This window comes from Elgaria multicarinata, chromosome 19 (assembly GCF_023053635.1).
Source record: "Elgaria multicarinata webbii isolate HBS135686 ecotype San Diego chromosome 19, rElgMul1.1.pri, whole genome shotgun sequence".
Classification (NCBI taxonomy): domain Eukaryota; kingdom Metazoa; phylum Chordata; class Lepidosauria; order Squamata; family Anguidae; genus Elgaria; species Elgaria multicarinata.
This window is the reverse complement of record NC_086189.1, coordinates 6,476,716-6,500,491: the sequence shown is the minus strand read 5'-3', so window position 1 is coordinate 6,500,491 and position 23,776 is coordinate 6,476,716. Positions and strand designations below refer to the sequence as shown.

Genomic DNA, 23,776 nt, shown 5'->3' with positions numbered 1-23,776 from the left:
TTCAGAGACTGGACCATGAGCTTCAGCTGATACGCCAGCTGCGTCCTCTCCTAGAGTCGGAAGACCTAGAGACGGTCGTGCACGCGCTGGCAACTGCAATGCACTGTACACAGAGCTAGCTTTGTACCTAGTTCGGAAACGTCAATTAGTTCAAAATATTAATTAATTTATGTACTTCATTTATATCGTATTGATTTATATTTATATTGTATTGTTGTACTACGTTGCTCCCCACCTCAATCCAAAGGGAGAGGCGGGTAAGAAATAAATATTATTATTATTATTTATTTATTTATATAGCACCATCAATGTACATGGTGCTGTACAGAGTAAAACAGTAAATAGCAAGACTCTGCCGCATAGGCTTACAATCTAATAAAATCATAGTAAAACAATAAGGAGGGGAAGAGAATGCAAACAGGCACAGGGTAGGGTAAGCAGGCACAGGGTAGGGTAAAATTATTATTATTATTATTATTAGGTTGCTCAATACCAAGGCAACATCTGCTAGGAAGGCACAAAACCAGGTGGAAACTGTTGCTCACATTTTCAGTTATAACTACAAAAACACACACAAATTTATCATTTGAAAACAGCATTTACAAAAATAAATAAATTATTTTTTAGTTAAGACACTAAGCATGAAATCCCCATAGAATCACTTTAAGTTTATGGAACAAAATGTTTATTAAACCCTCCAATTAAAAACCTGTAAAGAGGTTTCAGCGCTCTTTAACCCACCTCCTCCCAGCGGGGAATTAATCCCTTTTGGGATGTGGAAATGAACTTCAAAAGGAAAGATTACTACTAGACACAATAGTACTGTACAAGGTAACATTTAGGGCTATATTTCCTCCAATTTTTTAAGTTTTGGGGAGATGGGAAGGAGCTAGGGCTAAGTATTAAACAGACTGAAAAGGTGGAAAGAGCTCAAGGCTAATTATTTTAAAAACGCTCAGGGACAGGGGAAGCAACGCCTGCTCCCATCCCAGCCTGCCCTTTTCACTGGAGGCCAGGCAGGTATCAACCAGGGAGAGGTCCTGTGAAGGAAACACCCTTTCCATGGAGTCTTGTCCGACACCTACGTTAGCATATTTTAGGTGCAAAGTGAAAACCGTTCTATTCTTTTCACCCAGGCTTTGTAAGTATGCTACATCTGTAAGCTCTTGCCTGCTGTTTTCATTATTGTTTTACTAGTTGCTATTGTTGTGTTATTAGGCACTGCCCTGGAATCAATTCTTGATGAAGTATGTAAATATTTTAAATAAATAAATCCCCCTTATTCCTCTTACAACTTACAGTGAAATGCTTTAGCAGCGAAATAGAAAGTGCTTAAAGACATTGATTTTGCATGATAGTGAAAAGCTCTGATGGTAACAACCAGTAAGAGAAAATGCCTACTGAGCTAGAATGCCAAGCTCTAGGCTAAGAAAAACCTCTAGGGCAATCTTCTTCAACCCCTGGGGTGCCCCCAAGATATGCTGGCTGGTTGCAGCAGTAGTCCGAGAAAAGGAGAAACAAATTCTCAGGATGCAAACGCTTTTATCACAAAGCCCAATGCGTTTTGGCCTGTATTCTGTCCTCCTTTTTGGTTGCCACAATAGTCCAACACATCTGGAGGGCACCAGATTGGGGAATGCTGCTGGGGGAACCCATTTTATTGTTTTGATCAATTTTAATCATGCTCGTAAGCCACCTTGGGTATCATTTTTTCCTAAAACGATGGGGTACAATTCAAATCAATAAATAAACCTCTGGCTGTTGGACACCAACTCCCATCAACCCCGGCCATCATTGCCAAAGGACAGAGATGATGTGAACTGTAGTTCAGCATCATCTGGAGGGCCACAGATTCCCCACCCTTCCTCTAGAGAAACACAATGCTTTGCCGCATTCCATATCCTTAGGACAACCTGGGGTTGCAGCACTTTAACTTTCAGACGGAGAAGAAAAATATACATTACTTCCATTTATACCTCAACTTTCTGCATATAGCCTCAATAGCTGCCAACACAGATAACTAAAAAATACAATAAATTAAATTTTTAAAGCAGGGGTGGGCAATGTGATGATCCACTGCCCGCCCCCCACCCCATTGTAAAAATTAATTAATTAAATGTTGTCCTGAGTGGCTCTTTAGTTACCCTTTGAGTGCTTTGTAGCTACTATGGATTACTAAAAGGGTCAAAATTAGCTTGTAAGCAAGACCATTTTAACCCTTTGGGCACTTTGCCATTTTTTATATATTTTGGAGGGAGCCCAGGCAGGGTGGCAAGGAGCAAAAATGACCGTCAGACCACCCGGAGTCATTAAGACACAAAAAAAGAAGAGCAGAAAAAGCCAGCTGTACATTTAAAAAAGTTAAACTAGTTCGATCAAAATTTTGAGCCATGATGAAAACCAGTTGTGGGTACGGTTTACACCTTTTAATAAAGGACTGTCAGTCCCGGTTAGTGGCAATGCCTCACGCAAATAGCCATTTCTTCCTACCAGCGCTAGATGCTGGAAAACAGACATTTACCAGCTTCCCAGAAGTAAAAATGGTTTCAGCAGAAAACTAATAATGGTTTAGAAACTCAGCTCAACAACACCCTCAGCTGTCCCTGGGTATTTTTGTCCTCATTTGCCCAAGTAAAGCATCTTTACCAAAAACTCGTAAATGTGTTTCAACCAAAACATGTAAAACAGAAATCTGCACACAGTACCTGTTCCTGCTACCGGCGGATAGGTCACTTCAACGTAGACTTCAAAAGTTGTTTCCGGGTTTTGCCTAAAAGACAGCAAACAGATATTACATAAAAACAACACTCTTCAGAATTGTGCACTGAATAATACTAGATTAAATGAAGATTAAAACAGAAGCTATCATGTTGACTGTGGAGGCTGGTGGCTCCGATGTCAGTGGGGCGATAAATCTGCTCCAGGTTTTACTCAGAACTCTAAAGGAGCTACCTTGGATAGCTCCTTTAGAGTGCAGACTGGTTCTGATTAAAACCCAGAGCGGATTCACTGCCCCACTGACGTCGGAGCCACCAGCCTCCACTACTAGTAGCAGATCACCCCATCATATCAACTCAAGCCTCACCCTAGCTGGCCACATTCAGGCAGAGCGAGCCCAAGACAGCCACACAGACAGCCCAACTCACAGCTTGAAACATGAGGCTACTCGCCTTCTCCCACAAGCCCCCGCTCAGGAACACGGGGCTCAAATGCACAGCTTGCTATTTGGCAACAGATATAATCTGCAGCTCAGTTTTACCTGCTCCCCCAAGCTTGTCAGCCTAGCATCAAGTCCAGGTCCCAGACCTTTTATCCACACACCCTCACCTTCCCACCCCAAAACCTCAGGCGAGTTTCATTTCTGCATCCCACAAAAGTGCAGAACACGGAATAACGGGCTCAAGTTAAAGGAAGCCAGATTCCAGCTGAACATCAGGAAAAACTTCGTGACTGTTAAAGCAGTAAGACAATGGAATCAGTTACCTAGGGAGGTTGTGGGCTCTCCCACACTAGAGGCCTTCAAGAGGCAACTGGACAACCCTCTGTCAGGGATGCTTTAGGGTGGATTCCTGCATTGAGCAGGGGGTTGGACTCCATGGCCTTGTAGGCCCCTTCCAACTCTGCTATTCTATGATTCTATGAAAACCTCTCCAAAAAGGTCCAGGTCCCTGTGACTGCCCTGGCCAGCTCTGCCATGTTTGCCGTCACACACCCAAGACGCCTTCTCGCAAGCACATGCTCAGTGCTGGCCTTGCTCAGTGCTAAACCCCATGGCTCAGCCCTGGTACTGAAGATTCCAGTTCTTTTCCTTGCTTCCAGCTTAGCCAAATATCAAAGCTGCAGTCAAGGAGGCACCCAGATGCTGTCTCACTCACACGTCCCACGGAAGAACTTTCTACTGGGCAATCTCCCTCACCAGGCCACCTTTCGTTTGCTATTATTTATTGCATTTATACATGGACTTTCTTCCATCATGGAACTCAAGGTGGTGTGCTTGGACCAGATTCAATCCTGCTTAGCTTCAGCGAGGTGGCTGCATTGTATGCCTTGAGACCCTTTGCAGGGGCCAGGGCGTAAAGTCACTCCATACCTCCTGAAGCAATGCCTTATGTTGCTCCACAGCTGGGCTGCCTCTGTATCAAAGGCACATGGGCCCACAATTCAGGAAAGACGCTCAAACGCTGGGCTGGATGAAGCCCATGTCTATTTCAACCATTGCCTGCTTCTCTTCCTCCTCAAGACTGAGAATCACGAGGCTGCTGCAATGGGTCACCACAACCATTTAAACCATATGCCTGTCCAAAAAATGACTTCCTGATCAGAGCAGCAGAGTATTTTGCATAACGGTTCATCCAGACCTGCTGTTCAAGTTTGAGTAGCCTGGGTTTGCATAGGGCAACAGCCTGCTTCATCGAATACATCAAGATCAATTAATGTCACTGGGAGCCCCTCTAAAAGAGATTACGTTAATATGAGTAATATTTTTTTTTAAATGATGTCATCAAGGTAAAAGCTAAATTAGTTTTGGTTGGGGAAAGAACCGGGATACACAGTAAGATCCAAGAGAGTGTATTCATATCCTTTTGTATCTGGCAACGGGGATTTGTGATTTTCTAAAAGCAGAACGATCACGACCAGAATCACATCCAGGCAAGAAAAAAACAAGACCAGTCGCCAGCTTCAGGGAAACAGAAGCACTAAAACCATCAGCTGCAGCTGCAAAACACGTTCGCCTGCTGCCCTTTCCTTAAAAGCAGCATTGATGATTAATTATTGCAACACATTATTTAACAGTAGCTATAATTAGACCAAGGCAGCCTTTCAACACCTACTGGAGTAGTTTTAAAAATGGGCCCACAGTTTGCTAGCCCTGTTTTCATTTTAGCTAAATGTGTGCTTTAATATTCCAAATGTGTTGCCAAAGATGGCTGGGGAAACCACACTCAATTACTCAAAGCAGCCAGGCCAAGTCCCACCAACACTCAAGTCCCACCAACACTCAACCAGTGGAAGTCTACAATTTGGGCTGATCTCCCTATATATGAGCTGCCCCTTGAACTTGGCTTGCAAGTGGCCAAAGTTTCTTCTGGACATGGCCACAGCCACTAAATAGCAAGCATGCACATTCTTACAATAAAAACATCTAATTCAAGGCACTGGGCATCATCAATTATGACTGTCATGAGAAGGCTTCCTCTGGTTTGCACATAATGCTGATCTATGGTAAGGGTTGTTAAATTCTGGGTTGTTGTGATGCGTGAACAAAGCCGCGATAACAAACTGTGGTTTGTTAAGCACAAATAACCCAGAAAGTCACGGCCAATTCCTGGGTTGTTTAACCCAGGAATTGGCCAGGAGGTGGAGTAGCTGCCTCCTGCCTGCTTGTCACGTCTGCTTTCAGTCAACAATCCCCGTTTGTGTTTTGTGATGTGTGAACCCAGAAACTCTGGAGTGATTAGGGGTTAACAAAAAGCCAAAAGAGAACAAATTCCCAGAGGTGCCAAAGCGCAATTTGTTTATTTTAAGACCAACACGTTTCATAGACTGTGGTTCCTTCGTCAGGGGCAATCTTATAAAATGCAAACACTGCAAGCAAACTGAGCCAGCTTACTAAGGTGAGTACTATCCTTCATACACCTGGAAACTCTGGATTGTTTAGGAGTTAAATGTCCCCAAGGTTAACTGAACAATAAACCATGGGTAGTTTAATCCCTAAGCAGTCCTGAGTTTCCAGGTTTGCATGTCATGAAACAATGCAGGAACACCCAGTTCCTGTGTTGTTCATTAAGCTCACTCCCACACACTCAAGAACAACCATCTGTTAACAAAATAGGGATTGTTTAATAGTGCGAACCCATGTATTTTTGTTGGGTTGTGAACTCTGGGTTGTTTAAGCTATGGGTTGCCATGACATGTGAACCCGGAATTGTGCATTGTTCGTGGGTAGTTCACCAGGCTACAGAGGTGTTAAGCAAAAGTGGTAAAAAAAAAGAAAAAAGAAAAACAGTACCATAGTTAGGGATGCACAAATCAACGAATCTCAGGTTCACTCTGAATTCCATCTCAAAATTTGTTCTGACATGAGTCCTTATCAGATTGTGAGCTTTTCTTTTCACATGAAAATCTGTGCATATTTTTTCAAATGTATCCATCAATTGTGCACATTGCTGAAATGAACACATTCTTCTCCCATTGATTACAGCACATTTGTGCACATTTTTCAAAACTACACATTTTTCAGGCGCATTTTTGAAATGTAATGTATACATGCTGTTGGACGCATTTGTTTTTGGCCCACAAATAGCATTGCAAGCCTGAAAGTGTATGGACTTCAACCACAGATTCCATCCATGACCATGTTTGGTACGGAAGATGTGAATTGCGTAAATCCTGATAAAAAACCAAACCAAAATGAATTTCCCAAACATCCCAAGCTACAGTGACGCAAAGGCAATTGGGATACAGGTGAAGGAGATGGGACGCAATGCAACCCAGGTATTGAGAAAGCAAACTGAGGCATATTCAAATTGCAGTTCTCCAATCAAAGAAGCTTCTCTTATTGTCAAAGGAAGGTTGATCTCTCATGTAACATCAGCGCAGTTTCATACCTTGCAATGCCCAAAGACATTTCTTGGTTTGTCGGTTTATTCGCACAACAAAAAGAGCTGTCTTTCAGGCATTTCTTGGTCCAGATTTCAGGTTTCCCTGATAATTTGTTTTTAAACATACAAGGCAATTAGGCTAAGGATGAAAGTCTCAGCAATGGAATGAAAACCCCGGTCAGTCAGGCATTCTCAATCTCACACACACATTCCTTACTAAATACGTTGGTTCAGTTGTACATTTGCTTCCTTCAAGGCCTCGCTCTGCCCTAATATAAACTCCATAGGGCCGGCTGCACTACAGATGAGGCTTAAATCATGTCACAAACACCAGTTGACAAACAGCACCTCAATACATTCAAGGTGGTGCTGCCTTCGGCACGACGGCGCTCTGACAGGCCCCCTTTGGTTTTTTTAAGTGCAGGAATAAAAAGGGCTTTCAAAAGCTAGAACACTGGGTAACAAAGGGCATATTCTTGTCTTCAACAAGTTAATACCTCGACAGAGAATTTGTTAAGTCCTGTTGAAACATCTCACAATATTAGTGGGGGGAAACAGGGATCCTAAAGTTTCACACCAGAACTTACTTACACACACGCAGGAATTACCAAAACTCTCTTCTCTTTGTGTAACAACAGCAGGTCATAGCAGCCTTCTGGAGTCTGGTGACCTCCAGATGTGCTCAGCTATGATTTCTATCATCCCTGGCCAGCATCACCATGCTGGCCGGGGATGATGGGAAGTTGACGTCCAACACATGGGGAAGGCTGGTCTACATATCCAGTTGAAGGAGCTTGGATAGCCACATCCTAGTCATGCAGGAAGATGTGAACGTTCCACAGGGCTAATGGAAGTATTTCAAATTCCTAGGAGGCTAGCAGAGCAGTCACTCCTAACGTGAAAGTGTTCTGGTGTAAGTGAAGAAGAGCAACACAGGCCACTCCAAAGCCTTATCAGATTCTCAAGGGATCTATACTTTCATTGCTTAAAGTAGATTTCCAGCTTTCATGATGGCAAAAGAATGCAGGAACGCAAGATCACGGCCTCCTGTATTTGATGTGTGTGCATCTCTTTATTAGACCCATTCAAGTTAAAACTCCTTCAGTTTAATCTACCTGTCAGGGATGCCTTAGGGTAGATTCCTGCACTGAGCAGGGGGTTGGACTCGATGGCCTTGTAGGCCCCTTCCAACTCTACTATTCTATGATTCTATAACCAATCAGCCAAGCTCTTGTATGCATGGTGATTACGAAAAAAAATTAGCCACCTGTTCAGTGATATGTGAAAATTTATCTGATAGACAACTGATTACCAGTATTTCATCTTGATGCCCTGGGAAGTTGGTCAGAAGACGATGAATTATACCACATCTCAAATCAGAGGAAAAATTAGTATATAATGATACATGTGTCAGTTCCAGGGATTCCTGGCTTACATAGACACAAACTTCTTTGAAACTGAATTTTCAAAAATCTGCCCTGATACTACTGCCGGTTGAGTGTGCTCTGTGAGATTGCATATTCTTAAAAGATGTCAGATAAGGTGAGGTACCATAACAGAGCACAATACCACGGGCCATGGAAGAACAAGTTCTGTTAACCAGGTTCTGTCTTCCAATACCATATAATCTCTGAATCAGAAGTTTAGAAGCTTGATGTTGCTCAAGCATTAGAAGAGATTTGAACCAATTGTGCTAATTTTATGTAAAATTATATAGGACATTTACTAGAGTATGAGTCCGTTAGCATACGATACACAAAGCTAGATGTTGGAGAAAAATGCAGACATAACCAGAATTTTAGTGCCTGAGTCCATGCTCTGGTTTCCACAAATCTTACCCGTTTCCAAATGCATGATGGTTTATCCTACAATATAAGACGCAAAAAAATGCCTGAGCATTTTCCACAGCACAATTAGTCATCTCAATCCATACAGGGCTACCATACAATAATTGAATCAGCAATTTGGCTCTAAATATCTTGAGAACTGGGGGAAGAGTCCAAACACCCTTATGTATCATAAAAACGGACCACTGCAGATGTGCTGCAATCTGCAGCACATGTCTGCATTTCCAACCCTGATCATTGCTCACTCCATGTTTTCATAGAATCATAGAATAGTAAAGTTGGAAGGGGCCTATAAGGCCAACCCCCTGCTCAATGCAGGAATCCACCCTAAAGCATCCCTGACAGATGGTTGTCCAGCTGCCTCTTGAAGGCCTCTAGTGTGGGAGAGCCCACCACCTCCCTAGGTAACTGATTCCATTGTTGTACTGCTCTAACAGTCAGGAAGTTTTTCCTGATGTCCAGCTGGAATCTGGCTTCCTTTAACTTGAGCCCATTATTCCGTGTCCTGCACTCTGGGAGGATCGAGAAGAGATCCTGGCCCTCCTCTGTGTGACAACCTTTTAAGTATTTGAAGAGTGCTATCCTGTCTCCCCTCAATCTTCTCTTCACCAGGCTAAACATGCCCAGTTCTTTCAGTCTCTCTTCATTGGGCTTTGTTTCCAGACCCCTGATCATCCTGGTTGCCCTCCTCTGAACACACTCTGAACAAATGGCCATTGGCTTTTCCCCACAGACCACTTTAGCATTTTCCATAAAAGAATACTTCACCATAAGAAACCTGCAAGCCGAAGATTTGGCTGAATGTGTGGGGCTTTGAAAAGGCCTCACTTGGGCTTCTACGTCCCCTCAGCTCACTGACCTACCAAACATCTGCCTCATTGTGCCTTTTCCGGCATCTCACACACAGCCTCCTCCTGCCCTTATGCTTTGCAAGAGAGATTCCAGCCCCCCTTCCATTAGCGAATCCAACTTTCTGCTTTTCTCTCACACCAAGCATCAACACTCTGAGACAGGCCTTTCCCCTCAGTTATCAGAAAGTTGTACTACATCACAGCTCAGCAAAGGGCGGGGGAAAGCCACTATTAGCAGAGGTGGGGGAATCCTTTCACTTTGAAGGCCAAATTCAATCTCAGAGAAACTCTCAGGAATCACATTCCAGCGGTGGATGTAGCCGAAGTTACAAAAAGATACCAGGATATTGTAGCTTCAAGCTCTTACTGACAGTAACAAAGGATTAGGTGAGGCATTTCAATCTTTTAGAAGGGAGGGGGTGAAATTTGCACAAAACCCAGGTAACCATCTGGTTGGGGGAATGTGTGTGGTCTGCTGGGGAGCCTCAAAGGGCCAGATTTTGTCCCCAGGCCTGAGGTTCCCCACCCTTGTTCTATACGCACCTATATATTTGCCTCTATAAGAGCAATAAGAGTTTGCAAGAGCTTCAAGCAAGATTTTTGTGAACCGCCCAGAGAGTTTTGTGAACCGCCCAGAGAGCTCTGGCTATTGGGCGGTATAAAAATGTAATAAATATCAGTCATATTGATGAATTTCTACCCAATTTCTGATATATTATTTCCAGCCTGGCTGTTAATCTGGACTAAAAGCAGGCAGTTAAAAAAAGGGGGGCTTCTGTACCGCAGGACAGGATCCAAGACAACTTCATATGTAGGTTTTTCCAAGACAGGTGTTGGACACCTCTGCGTAATAGAAAACCTCACTGTCAGCTGAAGTAAGCACCAGGGCAGGAAGAGTTTGTTCCAATTTCTTTACTGTGAGGAGAGAGCTACGTTTAAGGCAGCCCACACAAAGACAGAACTAGCTAAGATCATCTTTAAGTTAATGCGTTTCTGCATCTTTGAAAGCCAAAATATCTTTGCTAGGCAAAGTCATATGCAAACAAAAGCAGATGAAATTCTTCCCACTGACATTAAAAGATTTGGAACACACACCTCTGCCTTCCGCATGAAACATTAAGACCTTTAATGGAAATAGTAGCAGAGGGTATTTTAAAGGACAGATCTCTCTGAAAAGGAGCCTATAACATTTCATACCTTTGGAATAAAATGGAGGTGTTTGGGGATGATGTATATATGTGTCATAGCATATAGCATATCATCTTGGAAGATGCATTCCTGTCCGTTTGAGAGCAGAGAATGTGGTGCAACTTTGGGAGATTTTAAAAAATCTATTACTCTAATGACAAATCCCCAGACTTAAGACTCATTTGGCAATGCCAACCATTTGCAAAAAGCACCAAGAATACCAGGGTGATCCACTCCTGCACCCCAACTCTGGTGTGTAGTGAATGAGCAATGGTAACACTAGGCTCAGACAGGCCTTCAAACTTATTTGTATTGCTATTCATCCAAATTCTAAAAGATATGGAAATATTGTGAGCTGGAAACACACTCCAAAAGAGCAGTTATCTTACCTTTGCTAATTGGAGATAGCAAGGATTCAAGACTAAACACAAAAGGGAGAGAGAGGACTTGATTTCCCTATGAACTCACCAGACAGATGGGACCAAGCGCTTCCAGTTCTAAGGTTTCAAATTGTTAGCCTGAATTCTCTGAAGCTACATAAGCAATCAATAAGGAAGCTTGAATTAAGAAAAGGGCCATGCAGGGAACAGTCATATATTTCTCTCCTCAACCTCCTCTTTCATTTGTGTTACTTGTGTAGAGCAGCAGTTGACATTGAGAAAGCCTAATTTTGAAAGATTTAACGGTTCTTTGTAAGCAGTGGTGCAGTTAAATCATTTTAAACCCTGGACTTCATGGGCTTACAGCTCCATGACTCCTTTTCTTTAGGTAGTAACATGTATTATGCCGCTCGCTCTGTGCAAAATGGAAATTTGCCCAAATTGAGCCATGATCGAATGGGAGATTTCAGCAAATCTCCCCCAATTTGGGCAAATTTCATAGAATCATAGAATAGTAGAGTTGGAAGGGGCCTATAAGGCCATCAAGTCCAACCCCCTGCTCAATGCAGGAATCCACCTTAAAGCATCCCTGGCAGATGCTTGTCCAGCTGCCTCTTGAATGACTCTAGTGTGGGAGAGCCCATAACCTCCCTAGGTAATTGATTCCATTGTCATACTGCTCTAACAGTCAGGACGTTTTTCCTGATGTCCAGCTGGAATCTCCTCGACTAAAGCAGGGCCAATTCAATCTAATGAGGAAATTTCTGCAAATCAAACTAGGAACAGGGAACAAGAGAAACACGAGCGTGCATTTGTCAATTTGCAAATATTTTCGGCAGACATGCACTCATGCTCACTGCAACAGATACAGCAAGCCCACATGTTTTGCAAGCAAAAACTAAATTCTCATACACCCTCATCATTTATTTCACTTATTGGGATTGTTTAGCTTAGACGAAAGGAAGGGAAGGGAGACATGATAGAGGTGTGCAAAGCTATTCATGATTGATTGATTGATTACATTTTTATACTGCCCAATAGCAGAAGCTCTCTGGGCGGTTCACAAAAATTAAAACCATAATAAAACAACGATGTGGAAAATGTAGATAGGGAGACATTTTTCTCCCTCTCTCTTAATATTAGAACCCAATGGGGTCATTAGATGTACTGACGGCCACCAATTTGGATGGTTTTAAAAGGGGGTAGACACATTCTTGGAAGAGAAGGATATCCATGGCTACTAGTCCTCATGGTTCTGTGCTACCTCCAGTATCAGAGCCAGTCTGCCTCTCTACACCAACGGCTGGGGAACATAGGCGGGGAGGGTGCTATTGCCCTCTTAACCAGCTTGTGGGTTTCCCATGGGCAGCTGTTGGCCACTGTGTTAACAGGGCCTTGGTCTGATCCAGCAGGACCCTTCTTAAGTTCTTAAAATGTGGTAAGCTTTCCTGCTCATTCTGCCAAGTGGAGTCCTGGACCTCTGGCCCCAAATCCTGCCCTGATGGCACCACTGATTGTAACATTATTTACCTTGACAAGGTAAACATTAGAACTGGTAGGAGACTTTTGTTAAGCGATTGATCAATGTCTTTTGCAGCCTGATCCTACGCATGTTTATTCACAGAGAAGCCGCTCTTGTGCCCAGTGGAGATGTGTGTTCCCCAGCAACTGGCAAACACAAGCCTACTGCTTCTGACATTCAAGGTTATACAGTCATCATAACTAGCAACCACTGATAGCCTTCTCTTGCATGAATCGTCATAATCCCTAACAACAATCCATTTATCTTTCCCTAAAACACAGCCGTCCCTGTTCAGAAGACACTTTACACCATGGCTTTAACCACGGTGAATAAGGTTTTTTTTGGGGGGGGGGCTTATACACCTTCGTTAAAGCTGTGGTTTAAAGTGCCTTCTGGACAGGGCCAGCCCTCTCTCAAATAAAAAAAAATCTGTTTGTCTGATTTGCAGGTAGTGTCTCATAGCAATTATTCTACTAGTGGTCCTTGTTCATGAAAAATAAGCCACCCTGCAGAAACTGCACCAGGTTCACACAACGCAACAACGCACCATAGCTGATCAGCCATGGTGGGATACCACGTTGTATGAATCGGGTTGTTAAGAAAATGAACAGTGAGCTAGAACATGCTGAATTAAACCCTCACTTCAGCCATGAGTTCCCTGAGTAGTCTTAGGTAAGGCACTCTCTCTCAGCCTCATCCACTACAATCTTTACTATGGCATACTTACACTGGCCTACCTTATGGGGCTGCTGTGAGATTAATGTAATAAGTGGTGCAAAGTTCTGGGGAGTACTAAGGAAAAGCACTATACAAAGTTGCAATTATTCCCAGAACTACCAAGCACAGACCCCAAAGGCCCTAAGTATAATACTAGTTTCTGGTGCTGCCTGAGGGAGATAGAAAACTACTTTTCCAAGTATGCAGAGGAGGCTGGTGGACCCAATGTCAGTGGGGCAGTGAACAGCCCAGAAAGCTTCGGTTATGGGGGCAGAACAGTAATGTAATAAATAAATAAATACAATTTGCTCCAGGTTTCAATCAGAACCTGTCAGGACTATAAAAGAGCTATCCAAGCACCTTGGACAGCTCCTGTAGTGTCCTGTCTGGTTCTGACAAACCCAGAGTGGATTCACTGCCCCACTGACATCGGAGCCACCAGCCTCCACTGCAAGCATGATCTTGGAGGAGCGTCTCATTGCAAAGTTAAAGCATTTTGTTTTAGGGCACCATGAAGTTGTATGATGCTGCATTGTACATTAATTCCAACATTAATTCCCGAAGGACACCAATGTAACGTAAACATGCAGAGTCTCTTTAAAGCCCAAGAGTAGTTTTAAAAAATATACAGCAACACGCTCAACTGTTGCTTTCCACAGAATCTATCATCGTTTTGTTTACCTAACACGCTCTCAAGAGCCAGAAACAGCATTTCCCCCAGTTACTTTAATCCAGCCACAAGAGGGGAAGACGCCTAACTTACGCTGTTCGTTCACAACTGAAGACAGTATCCCATTGTTTATCTCCTTCCAATTCCTACAGCAGATTTAAATACACAAGTTTAACAGAGCTCCCAGCAACTTTAAAAACCAGCACACTCCACCTACTGTGGACGACAACGTAGCTACTTCCTCCCTAATCCAGGAACAGCAGCAAAGCTTTCCAGACTGAGACAATGAGCCAACTTTTCCCAGAGAAAGCATGGTCAGGGTCTACAGATTCTGAGGTCCGTATGACAATAGCAATCGTATGTTGTAACAAACCCTTTGCAGACATGATGAATTTCTAAGAAGCAAAGGAAAGCCTTCAACATTTGACAGGGAAAGCTGCCTTACTTTAGGGCTGTTCACACAACACGGTAGTCCACGTGGGTTGTTTGTTGAACTGTAGGTTAGTGTGTTTTCTGAACGCAGGATATTTTCTGCAGGGTGGCTTTGAAACCATGCACTGTGGCTTGTTAACCACCCTGAACAACTGAACAACAAACCATAAGTTCTCAAGGTGACTTGAGAAAAATAAGCCATGCTGCATGGTTAACAACCCACCCCGCAGAAAATGTCCTAGGTTCACACAATACGCTAACCCAGGATTCAACAAACAAGTCATAGTTCAACAATAACCCACATTCAACCACTGAGGGGGGTTACCATGCTGCGTGAACTGCCCCACTGAGTCAGCTGATGGATGTATCTAGTTCACTCTTCCCAAACCTGGTGCCCTCTAAATGTTTTGGACTACAATTCCCAGAATCAATAAGCACAAACCATGTTGTCTAGGACTAATAGAAGCTGAAGTCCAAAATATCTGGAAGGCACCAGAATGGGAAAGTGGTTCCCCAGAGTTTCTGACAAGAGAATGGCCTTTCCCAACCATACTTGGAGGAGATATGAACTGAACCTTTTTTTAAAAAATTCAATTATTATTGTTGTTCTTTAAATAAATTATGTATTTTATCACTGGTCTTACCATATTTGTTTTTAATGTATAGGTTTTTAAGATATAGGTCATAAATTGAAACAACAACAACAGCCAACATGCATTTTTAGGTGCCTGGAGCAACCAGGCAGCTGGGATTTATCCAGTCCTAACTGGAGGGGTGGGGGCTGCTGTAGCTCTGATATCAGTCTTGTTGGATTGTCTCTTGCTTGTGTGCAGGAATCCAAATAAGGCAGATTCCCCAACAACAACACGCTCAGGCAAGTGTTTGTTCCAGCGCTGCTTATCGCTTTCCGTTGAGAAGCTATTTAGAACCTTCCTGGGTGACAGTTGGAGCGAAAAAATTAGGTCAATTTCACTCCGCTGCCGCCACCATCGCCTGCAAAAGAAACAGACTCCAGTTACTCAGCAAGCCAGAAATGTTTTAGGGAGGGAATATAGAAGGGAGTGGTGAGGACACCCTTCCAATCCTCTGGGGAACAGGAGAGGACCCACATTTTTATGCTTCCAGTTCCAGCATGATGGCGGAGGGAGCATCCGAACGTCAGGACAAGCCATGTCCAAGGAGGACTTTAGAACTAGTTCCTTTGAGGTAGACCTAGGGAAAGATACTTTGAGGCTGTTCACACAACACATTAACCCTCACTCAGTGGTTGAATGTGGGTTGTTTTGAACTGTGGGTTGTTTGTTGAACCATGTGTTAGCATGTGGTCTGAACCCAGGACATTTTCTGCAGAATGGCTTATTTTTCCCAAACAAGCCAACTTGGGAACCCATGGTTTGTTGTTGGGTTGTTTAGGGTGGTCAACAAGTCATGATGCATGATAAACAATCCACTGTTCTGGGTTCAAACAACATGCTAACCCACTGTTCAACAAGGAACATGTGGTTCAATAAACAATCCATGGTTCAACAAACAATCCACACTCAACCACTGAGTGTGGGTTAGCATGTTGTACAAAATCCATCTTTACGTTCCTAGGGTTTGTTATATTGTAAAGTTTGGGACATCAGTCCTGCAGAGGACTGCATAAAGTTCTCACATACTAAAACTGAGAACAACCTTTGGTTTGGAAACGCCACATCCATTTCCATTCCCTCACTGGTTTTGTGCTATCTCCGCAGAGTCATAAATCAAGGAAAGACTCAGGTACAATGAATGGTATGCAATGAATTACCTGCACGATTTCCTTGATGCCAGCATCTTTACCCCACCCATTCCTCCCACACACCCCATTTATGGGCCAAACAGTTAGAGAACTTTTGTCACACCCATCCCAGAGGCCACTTTTTCTATTCCACAAACATTCCGCCTATACAGAGGGAAGATTCAGCTGCACAATGCTGCCTGCCAAGAGACATTTGAATAGCCATTTACTTTTTAATATACTTTGGCTCTCTCAAGCCACACTGTCAAATGCATGAAAACTGCTGAGTTTATTAGCTAATTTTAATAGCCTTCTTGGTGACAATCCATGCTCAAGCACAAGATTCTGGATTTCAACCGCATTAAGTCCAAGAGAAGCAAATTTCATATTTCAAATCTCGCAGCACCTGATTGTGCTGGATTAAAGAACAAGATGTGGTTAACAGCTGGCTCACATAATCAGCCATCTCAAGTAGCACCTGATAAAGTTCCTATTTACGAGCTTGGTCAGCTTTAGTTGTTGCCTTTATCAAACACAACTGATTTAGTGCACACAAGGTTAGCCATGGTGGTTTTTTCTTCGTTTTTTAAATCAGAAATCCTTTGGAAGACAGAAACCCTTGGAGATCTACTGCAATTCCCCTGCAGATATACCATCTACATTCTGCCCACCCTGGCTTTAAAGGCATTGCTGGCCATTCCCACAGGTTCCTGCGTTGAATTTAGCTTTACTAAGTAATTTCCTGGCAGCAACGTCCCTAGTTCACGTCCAGCTCCCTTTATATACAAGCCCAACAATTTCTGCTGAGAACACTGAAACTAAAGGTGCGCACAGACAAATCTTTGCCAGGAGTTTTTGGTTTTAGGTGAGTGGGAGAATCATAACCACTACCATCACCCACCATCCTCAGTGCCCCTTCCTCCCCATTCCCCGTTCCTTGTGTCCCTGTATTAGGGACCCTTCAGAAGTTCAGAGGCCGTTTTTGCCCTCAGACTGCCTCCACCACCACCACAGACCCCAGCCATCCCCTATCCCCCACGGGTTCTTTTGTTATTAATAGTATCATTCGTGGCTACAGAGTGCCCCCCCCCCCAAAAAAAATCAAAATTAGCTTGCGAACTAGTTAGTTTTGACTTTTTTGGCACTCCATAGCCGTGACAGATTCCAGTTTTCACAAAAAAACACATTTTAATTAATTTGAGGGGCAGCAAGCGTTGCGGGGGAATGGCCGGGGTCACCTATGGCCCAGGGAGTGTGTGTTGCCCGCTCCTGTCCTATATCATTCATGAAGTGTTCCACAACTCTTTTAGCCCTTCTTACCTCTATCTAGGATTCTTCTTTCTTCCCCACAGGCACCTGCCTTTCCGATGTACTATCTATTTTCTTAAAAGGGCTTCTCAAACCTCACTTTTTCTAAAAGACCTTTGGCACAGCCTTTATTCCAAGGGAAGCTCGGAGGGCAGCAACAAGGGAGAGGGCCTTCTCAGTGGTGGCCCCCCAATTATGGAATGATCTCCCCGACGAGGCCTGCCTGGCACCAACACTGTTATCTTTTGGGTGCCAGATCAAGACTGTTCTCCTCTCCCAGGCATTGAGCAGCATATGTTGAGTTTTCAATCAATCCTAGATATATCTAGGTTTGGCTGAGAGCTCAAAGCTGTTTTAAAATATATGTTTTATATTTTTAAATTTTGTATATCGATTTTTAATGTTTAATGTTTTAATCTTTTGTAAACCACCCAGAGAGTTTTGGCTATGGGGCAGTAAAGAAATGTAATAAATGGTCATCCTCTTCCTTCTCTCAATCTGGAAAGTACCAGGTTGGGGACAGCTGCTATGAACCAGTCCCTACAGCACTTCAAGACCACAAATCCAGAGGGAGAGGCGGGTAATAAATAAATATATTATTATTATTATTATTATTATTATTATTATTATTAAATCCTCAACCCATTTATCTGGACTTAAAACCCACACTGAGAAATTGAATTACTTCTCAAAATGCTTTAGCTATGGTGTTCCTAATTTACGCTTATTTTCAGCACCATGCATTCGTCTTGCAGGCTTCCTGTCTCCTAGCAATTTCACATCCTGAAGATACTAGGGAAGAATCAGAAGTCTTGCACATCAATCTCATCATGTTTCTAAACTACCCTTGTTTCTATAAGTAAAAAAAAAATCACTTTCTTCGTTGCTAAACAACATGCTCTTTGCTTACAACCCATGAAGTATTTTACCGCTCTAGTACAGCTTCCTCCTCCTTCCAATTTTTAATAGAAAAATGTATAGACCACTTTTCCCCTCCAAAAAGGAGTCACTCAAATCAGCTTACAAAATAATAAAAACTGGCATAACTAACAAGGATCCATCTTTCAAACACAATTACCAGATTAAAGCAGCAGCAAAGAGCAAGAACATCAAAGAGCCAAAGCAACAACAGAGTGAGAGAGGGGAAAAATGTGCTTAAATTGCCTATGGAACACAGAGGAATATAACCTAACCTCTTGGAATAGCGATACAAGGTGCCACCACAAAGGAAGCCCTGTTGTGCATTGCCACCAACAGTGCCTCAAAACAGTGGCGGCCAAGAAAATTATGCATATCCACAACAATGGATGACAGGCCTCTGGGTTGTAGTCCCCCCCCCCCAATATATTTTATTTATTTATTTATTTCATTTTTATACCGCCCAATAGCCAAAGCTCTCTGGGCGGTTCACAAAAAATATAACCATAAAAAGCATAATAAAACAACCAACAGTCTAAAAGCACAAATACAAAATACAATATAAAAAGCACAGCCAGGATAAAACCACACAGCAGAAATTGATATAGGTTAAAATACGGAATTAAAACAACAAAATTTAAATTTAAGTTAAATTAGGTGTTAAAATACTGAGAAAATAAAAAGGTCTTCAGCTGGTGACAGAAGGAGTACAGTGTGGGCGCCAGGCAAACCTCTCTGGGGAGCTCATTCCACAGCCGGGGTGCCACAGCAGAGAAAGCCCTCCTCCTAGTAGCCACCTGCCTCACTTCCTTTGGCAGGGGCTCACGGAGAAGGACCCCTGTGGATGATGTTAAGGTCCAGGCAGGTACATATGGGAGGAGGCGTTCCTTCAAATAACCTGGCCCCAAGCCATTTTCGGCTTTGAATGTTAATACCAGCACTTTGACCATCAGCCAATGAAGTTGCAAAAGGACTGGCGTGATATGGTCTCACTGGCCAGTCCCTGTTAGTAAATGAGCTGCCCTGTTTTGTATCAGCTGAAGCTTCTGGACCGTTTTCAAAGGCAGCCCCACGTATAACGCATTGCAGTAATCCAAACGAGAGGTTATCAGAGCATGGATCACTGTAGCTAGATACCAGTCTTCACTGAATGTGCCCATGCTTATCCACAGCTCCTGCACTTCCCGTTGGATAAATCAACACCGTAAACTTTGAGGACACTTCCACAAATTAGCAAAACCACCACCACCTCAATTAATCAAGCCAAACCTCCTGTCCTTTGGCAAGCACACACACACTCCATTCCGCATGCAGCCACATGCCTTGAGGAAGAAGCCACAGTTTTGAAATGATCTAGTCATGTCAGACAAACGATTTGCTGCAAAAGCACAGATCGGTTCACTAATGGCCGAAAGAGCGCGAAATATGAATATCAATCCATGAGCTAGCCAGACTGCCCATTCAATCCAAGTTTAGCCTTGAGCCTAGATGTGGCACGCTACATTATAGTCGCTCAGAAGCATGGGCACACCCCTCTTCTGCACAATAATAATAATAATAATAATAATAATAATAATAATAATAATAATAATAATTTTGTTACCTGCCTCTCCCTCTGGATCGAGGCGGGGTACAACACTAATAAAAACACATTAAAATACATACAACTAATTCAAACGTTTAAAACCAGTGCATCATTAAAAGCAGCACACCATTAAAAAGGCATCTTAAAATTCAACTGGGTAGGCCTGCCAGAAGAGATCAGTCTTTATGGCTTCCTTAAATTCTGGAAGACAGTTAAGTTGACAAGAAAAAAATAATATCAGTTGTGAAAGTGAAATAATCCTCAGAGTTGCCTTCCTCTACATATTTGAGGAGTCATCTTACCCAGGACTTCGCCGGAAAGAAAAAACAGGATCTTGAAACTCAACAAGCTCAAATCTGAAGCCGTTTCAAATTCGGAGAAAAGCCACAGCTCAGTGTGCTTTAAAGGCCCATGCTGGACCGAGCTCCTGGAAAACCTAGAAAGTGGTCGCAGGTAAGAATAGTAGAAAATACTGCACTAGTTGTACCAGCAGTATGCTTCATATCCTCTTAATTCTCTCAAATTTAAACATGTCTTGGTATGATCACATAATACTCCACTAAGAGCACAATCCTACGCATGTTTAGACAGAAAAGAAAGTCCTACAACTCCCAGCATGCCCCAGCCAGCCACACTTAACTGTGTGGATGGAGTTAACAGGTGACCACTTTGCTATGTGGTTACAGGTGTCTCAAGCCAATCAAGAACATTCTAAGTGAACTGAGTTCCAAAATGTAATAATGGAATACAGCTGCTCTTTCTCCTTCACCTAGAAATATATTCACTGAGCCATTTAGAAGGTCAACTCACAGATCTTTTCAAAGTCAAACTGTAACCACAATAGCAACCAGGGAGGCTCTAAATTTTTGATATGACCACAGAAAAGTCCTCCAACGAAGACATAGATCAGTTAACACTGCCTCTGCTGCTGATTCTAGGTAGATTTCAAGTATGTCTGTCCACCCACCACCCACCCGGAGACTGCATGACAGTTAACACTGACAGAAGTATTTGCACAAGTATCTTTTCTTATTTGTTCAGTATGCAAGTTGAGAGAACTCAGTGTGTACGTGCACACACATGCATACAAACTTCTTGAGCTTCACGGAACAAATGCAACACACATTTACAAGGCAGCCCCACAAGAGGCTACTTTTGTGCTTTTTGTCTCCCTGTTTGGCATGAACGATGTGGTTTAAGCTAAGTAAATATTGAGAGGGCAGAGGCAGCTACAAAATTTTGCATTCTGAAGAAAGTGGCAGAATCTTAAAGACAGTAGTAGTTAAAGACAGTAGTTAATTCAGCCTAATTTAGCAGCATCAGCTACTCACACATTTAGATGAACCATGCATTGAGAACTTCTTGGCAAAAAACAAACGCATCCCTATCTTTTGAAGTCAACGCCCACAAGGTTTGTTCCCACAGTCACCACTTTTTCCAGCGTAATCTAATCTGAACACTCCATGGTTGGCTACTCTGTCTGGTTGCTCCAGCCAACTCAATCCATGCTGCACAAGTAAAGCTGTAGGCCGCAGCTAGAATTTTCTCTCTTCCCACCCCCTCACTCCCAGAGAGCTTCGGGTTTTGGATGGTATGGAAATGTAAGAAATGAAATGAAAGCCAGCATCAAACACCTGTGTGGTGGATCCCCTACACAGCTAAGGAAAGTATTTCAAGATCCTAAGTGCCAGCAGGAAGTTTGGAAGGACTGAGCAGGAGCAGGGATTTTCTCCCAACAAACTCTATGGAAATTAAGAGTAAAAATCCATCCAAGGAAATACTACGGATAGGAACAAACAGTAGGGGAAACAGGGCAAGGGTTTTTTTGTTTTTGTTTTTACATTTTTATACCGCCCAATAGCCGAAGCTCTCTGGGCGGTTCACAAAGTTCTGTTAATGCAGTTCTGTTAAAGTTCTGTTAATGCAGCTCCTTCCTCTGCTCTCTGGCCTACCAAGGAAGACTACGCCACCTGAAGTCTAGCGGAACCCACTTCTGGTGCCCTTCAGATGCCACCTTCTCTCTTCCTCAAAAACGTCAGCTTGTGCAAATGCTCAGAAAGTGGCAGGAGCTTTGCCCGAGGCAGTACGGCTTCTTGACCAGTCCTGCTCCTGCCTCTGTAGGCTTGTTTGGCATGAAAGAAGGAAAGAAACAGAAGACACAATTCCCAGAGAGGGTTTTGCTCAGTGATAGTTATGGGGTACCTCATGTGCTCCACACACACACACACACACACATTATGCCACTTGGGGCATTTAGTAAAAGCGCATGGGGGGAGCCATAAGCACAACTTAAGAGATTTTCCCCTTACAAAAGAATTAAACAAACATTGCAGACATAGCTTTTCCCTTGACAAATCCCCTCACCTTATTCTCCCCCCACTCACTTCCATGCATAAGCATGCCTCAAACTGTCTCCCCAGCTGACATGCCAGGCCTGCTGCTTCCAGGCACTCCTATTATTTCCACACACAAACTGAGGCAACAGGACTTCAAAATACCACCCTTTCACGTCCACCTCCCCAACCGGCCACCTTATTAGAGACACCTCTGAAAATATACAGTTCCCTCTCTACTAATAGACAGCATGGTTTTCTCTGTGTGTGTATTTACGCATATGCACATGTATACATAGAGAGGATTATATTAAAAACAAAAACAAAGGTAGCCATGCAGTTTTACTGGGGGTGGGGTGGGATTCCAGAATCCACAGTTGGGCAATACTTTCATTATGCAGCCTTGAATCTCTGTTTTTGCTTCTTTTAAATTTTGTTTTATTCTGTTTTTATTTTCATTTTATCTCGTGCATAGCCCCGAAATTTTTCAATGGGGAGCGCTATATAAATATTCTAAATAAATAAATAAATTAGGAGCAACCAGAATGCCACACTCTTTGGGGGCATGTTGGTTGATCCAAATAAAGGTACTGCTCAACTTTGGGTTTAGGTTTATATATGCACACCTCTCTCTCTCTTACTGTTATTTGTATATAAAATGCCATGCCCTCTCTGTGTGTGTGTGTGTACAGTCACACACATACATCCCCAAAATATTTTTTTCTCTCTCTCCCCACATACTTATAAAGGAGAATTTTATACACAAGTGTGTATCTTCACTTTCTCATATAAACAGTCTTCTCTTGGCATACACATGCATACATAAAATCTGTCATTTTTTGAGTTGGGGGGAGGGGGCTGTCTAATGGACAGGAAACCATGGATAAATATCTGCGGTTTTCTTCTGGAGGATAACTTGATTCTCTCTCTTTCACACACACACACACACGTTCTTGCTTGCTGGTATGAACCCCTCCCTTGTAAGGACACACTCCTGGGGGGGGGGGCAGCTCCCCTCCCCCACATAGTGCACTCCCAGAGGAGAGGGGGAACTCCCTTCCCCCCATAACAGCACCCCCCCGGGGGGAAGGGCCAACTGCCCCCTCCCCCATTACACCACTCACCCGAGGGGAGGGGCAGCTCCCCCCCCTACCCTCCCCTACCCTCCTGAGGGGCTCCTCCCCCGCTTTTTCTCCCCTCACTCACTTAACGCGGGACCCCATGGTCTCTGAGGGGGCCGCATGGGCCCCAGGCAGGCGACGGCGGGACTGGACTTCCGGGCTGCCGGTGGGTCACTCCATCCCGTCCAGGCTCTAGACAGGCTCAGGCGGCGCGACCGACGGACAAGGCGGGCGGGGAGCGGACAGTGGCGGGCCGGAAGTGAGCGCGCGGGGCCGTCTGGGAAGTGTAGTCCCTCCGCAGGTCTGGCAGACCGGAAGCCGCTCTGAGGGTGTCGCCGGCGCCGCCGCCGTCGTCACAGCAACCAAGGGCGCAGCGCCCGCCTAGTAAACAAGGCCTCTTACCCGCCCGTCTTGATTACCAGTATAGACGGAGGCTTCACCAGTTTAGAGTTCTCCAGAGCATATGCAGTGTGTCTTTTTAAAATCATTGTGGCACTGAGTAAGACACACACGCACATTTGGCTGCTCCAGACCATAATA

At 43.6% G+C, this 23,776-nt stretch overlaps 1 protein-coding gene across 4 annotated transcripts in view; it reads right to left on the bottom strand.

The window, feature by feature from the left end:
- The window catches only part of DENND1A (DENN domain containing 1A), a 297,718-nt gene extending 274,246 nt beyond the window's left edge, over positions 1-23,472 (bottom strand). For all 4 annotated transcript variants that reach the window (XM_063144890.1, XM_063144892.1, XM_063144891.1 and 1 more), the window contains exons 1-2: positions 23,322-23,472; positions 2,706-2,770 (exon numbers count right to left, since the gene is read on the bottom strand). In XM_063144890.1, the coding sequence (XP_063000960.1) occupies positions 2,706-2,770; positions 23,322-23,338 (82 nt within the window). In that variant the 5' untranslated portion in view covers positions 23,339-23,472. The remainder of the gene's footprint in view (positions 1-2,705; positions 2,771-23,321) is intronic.
- Between the last annotated feature and the right edge of the window lie 304 nt (positions 23,473-23,776).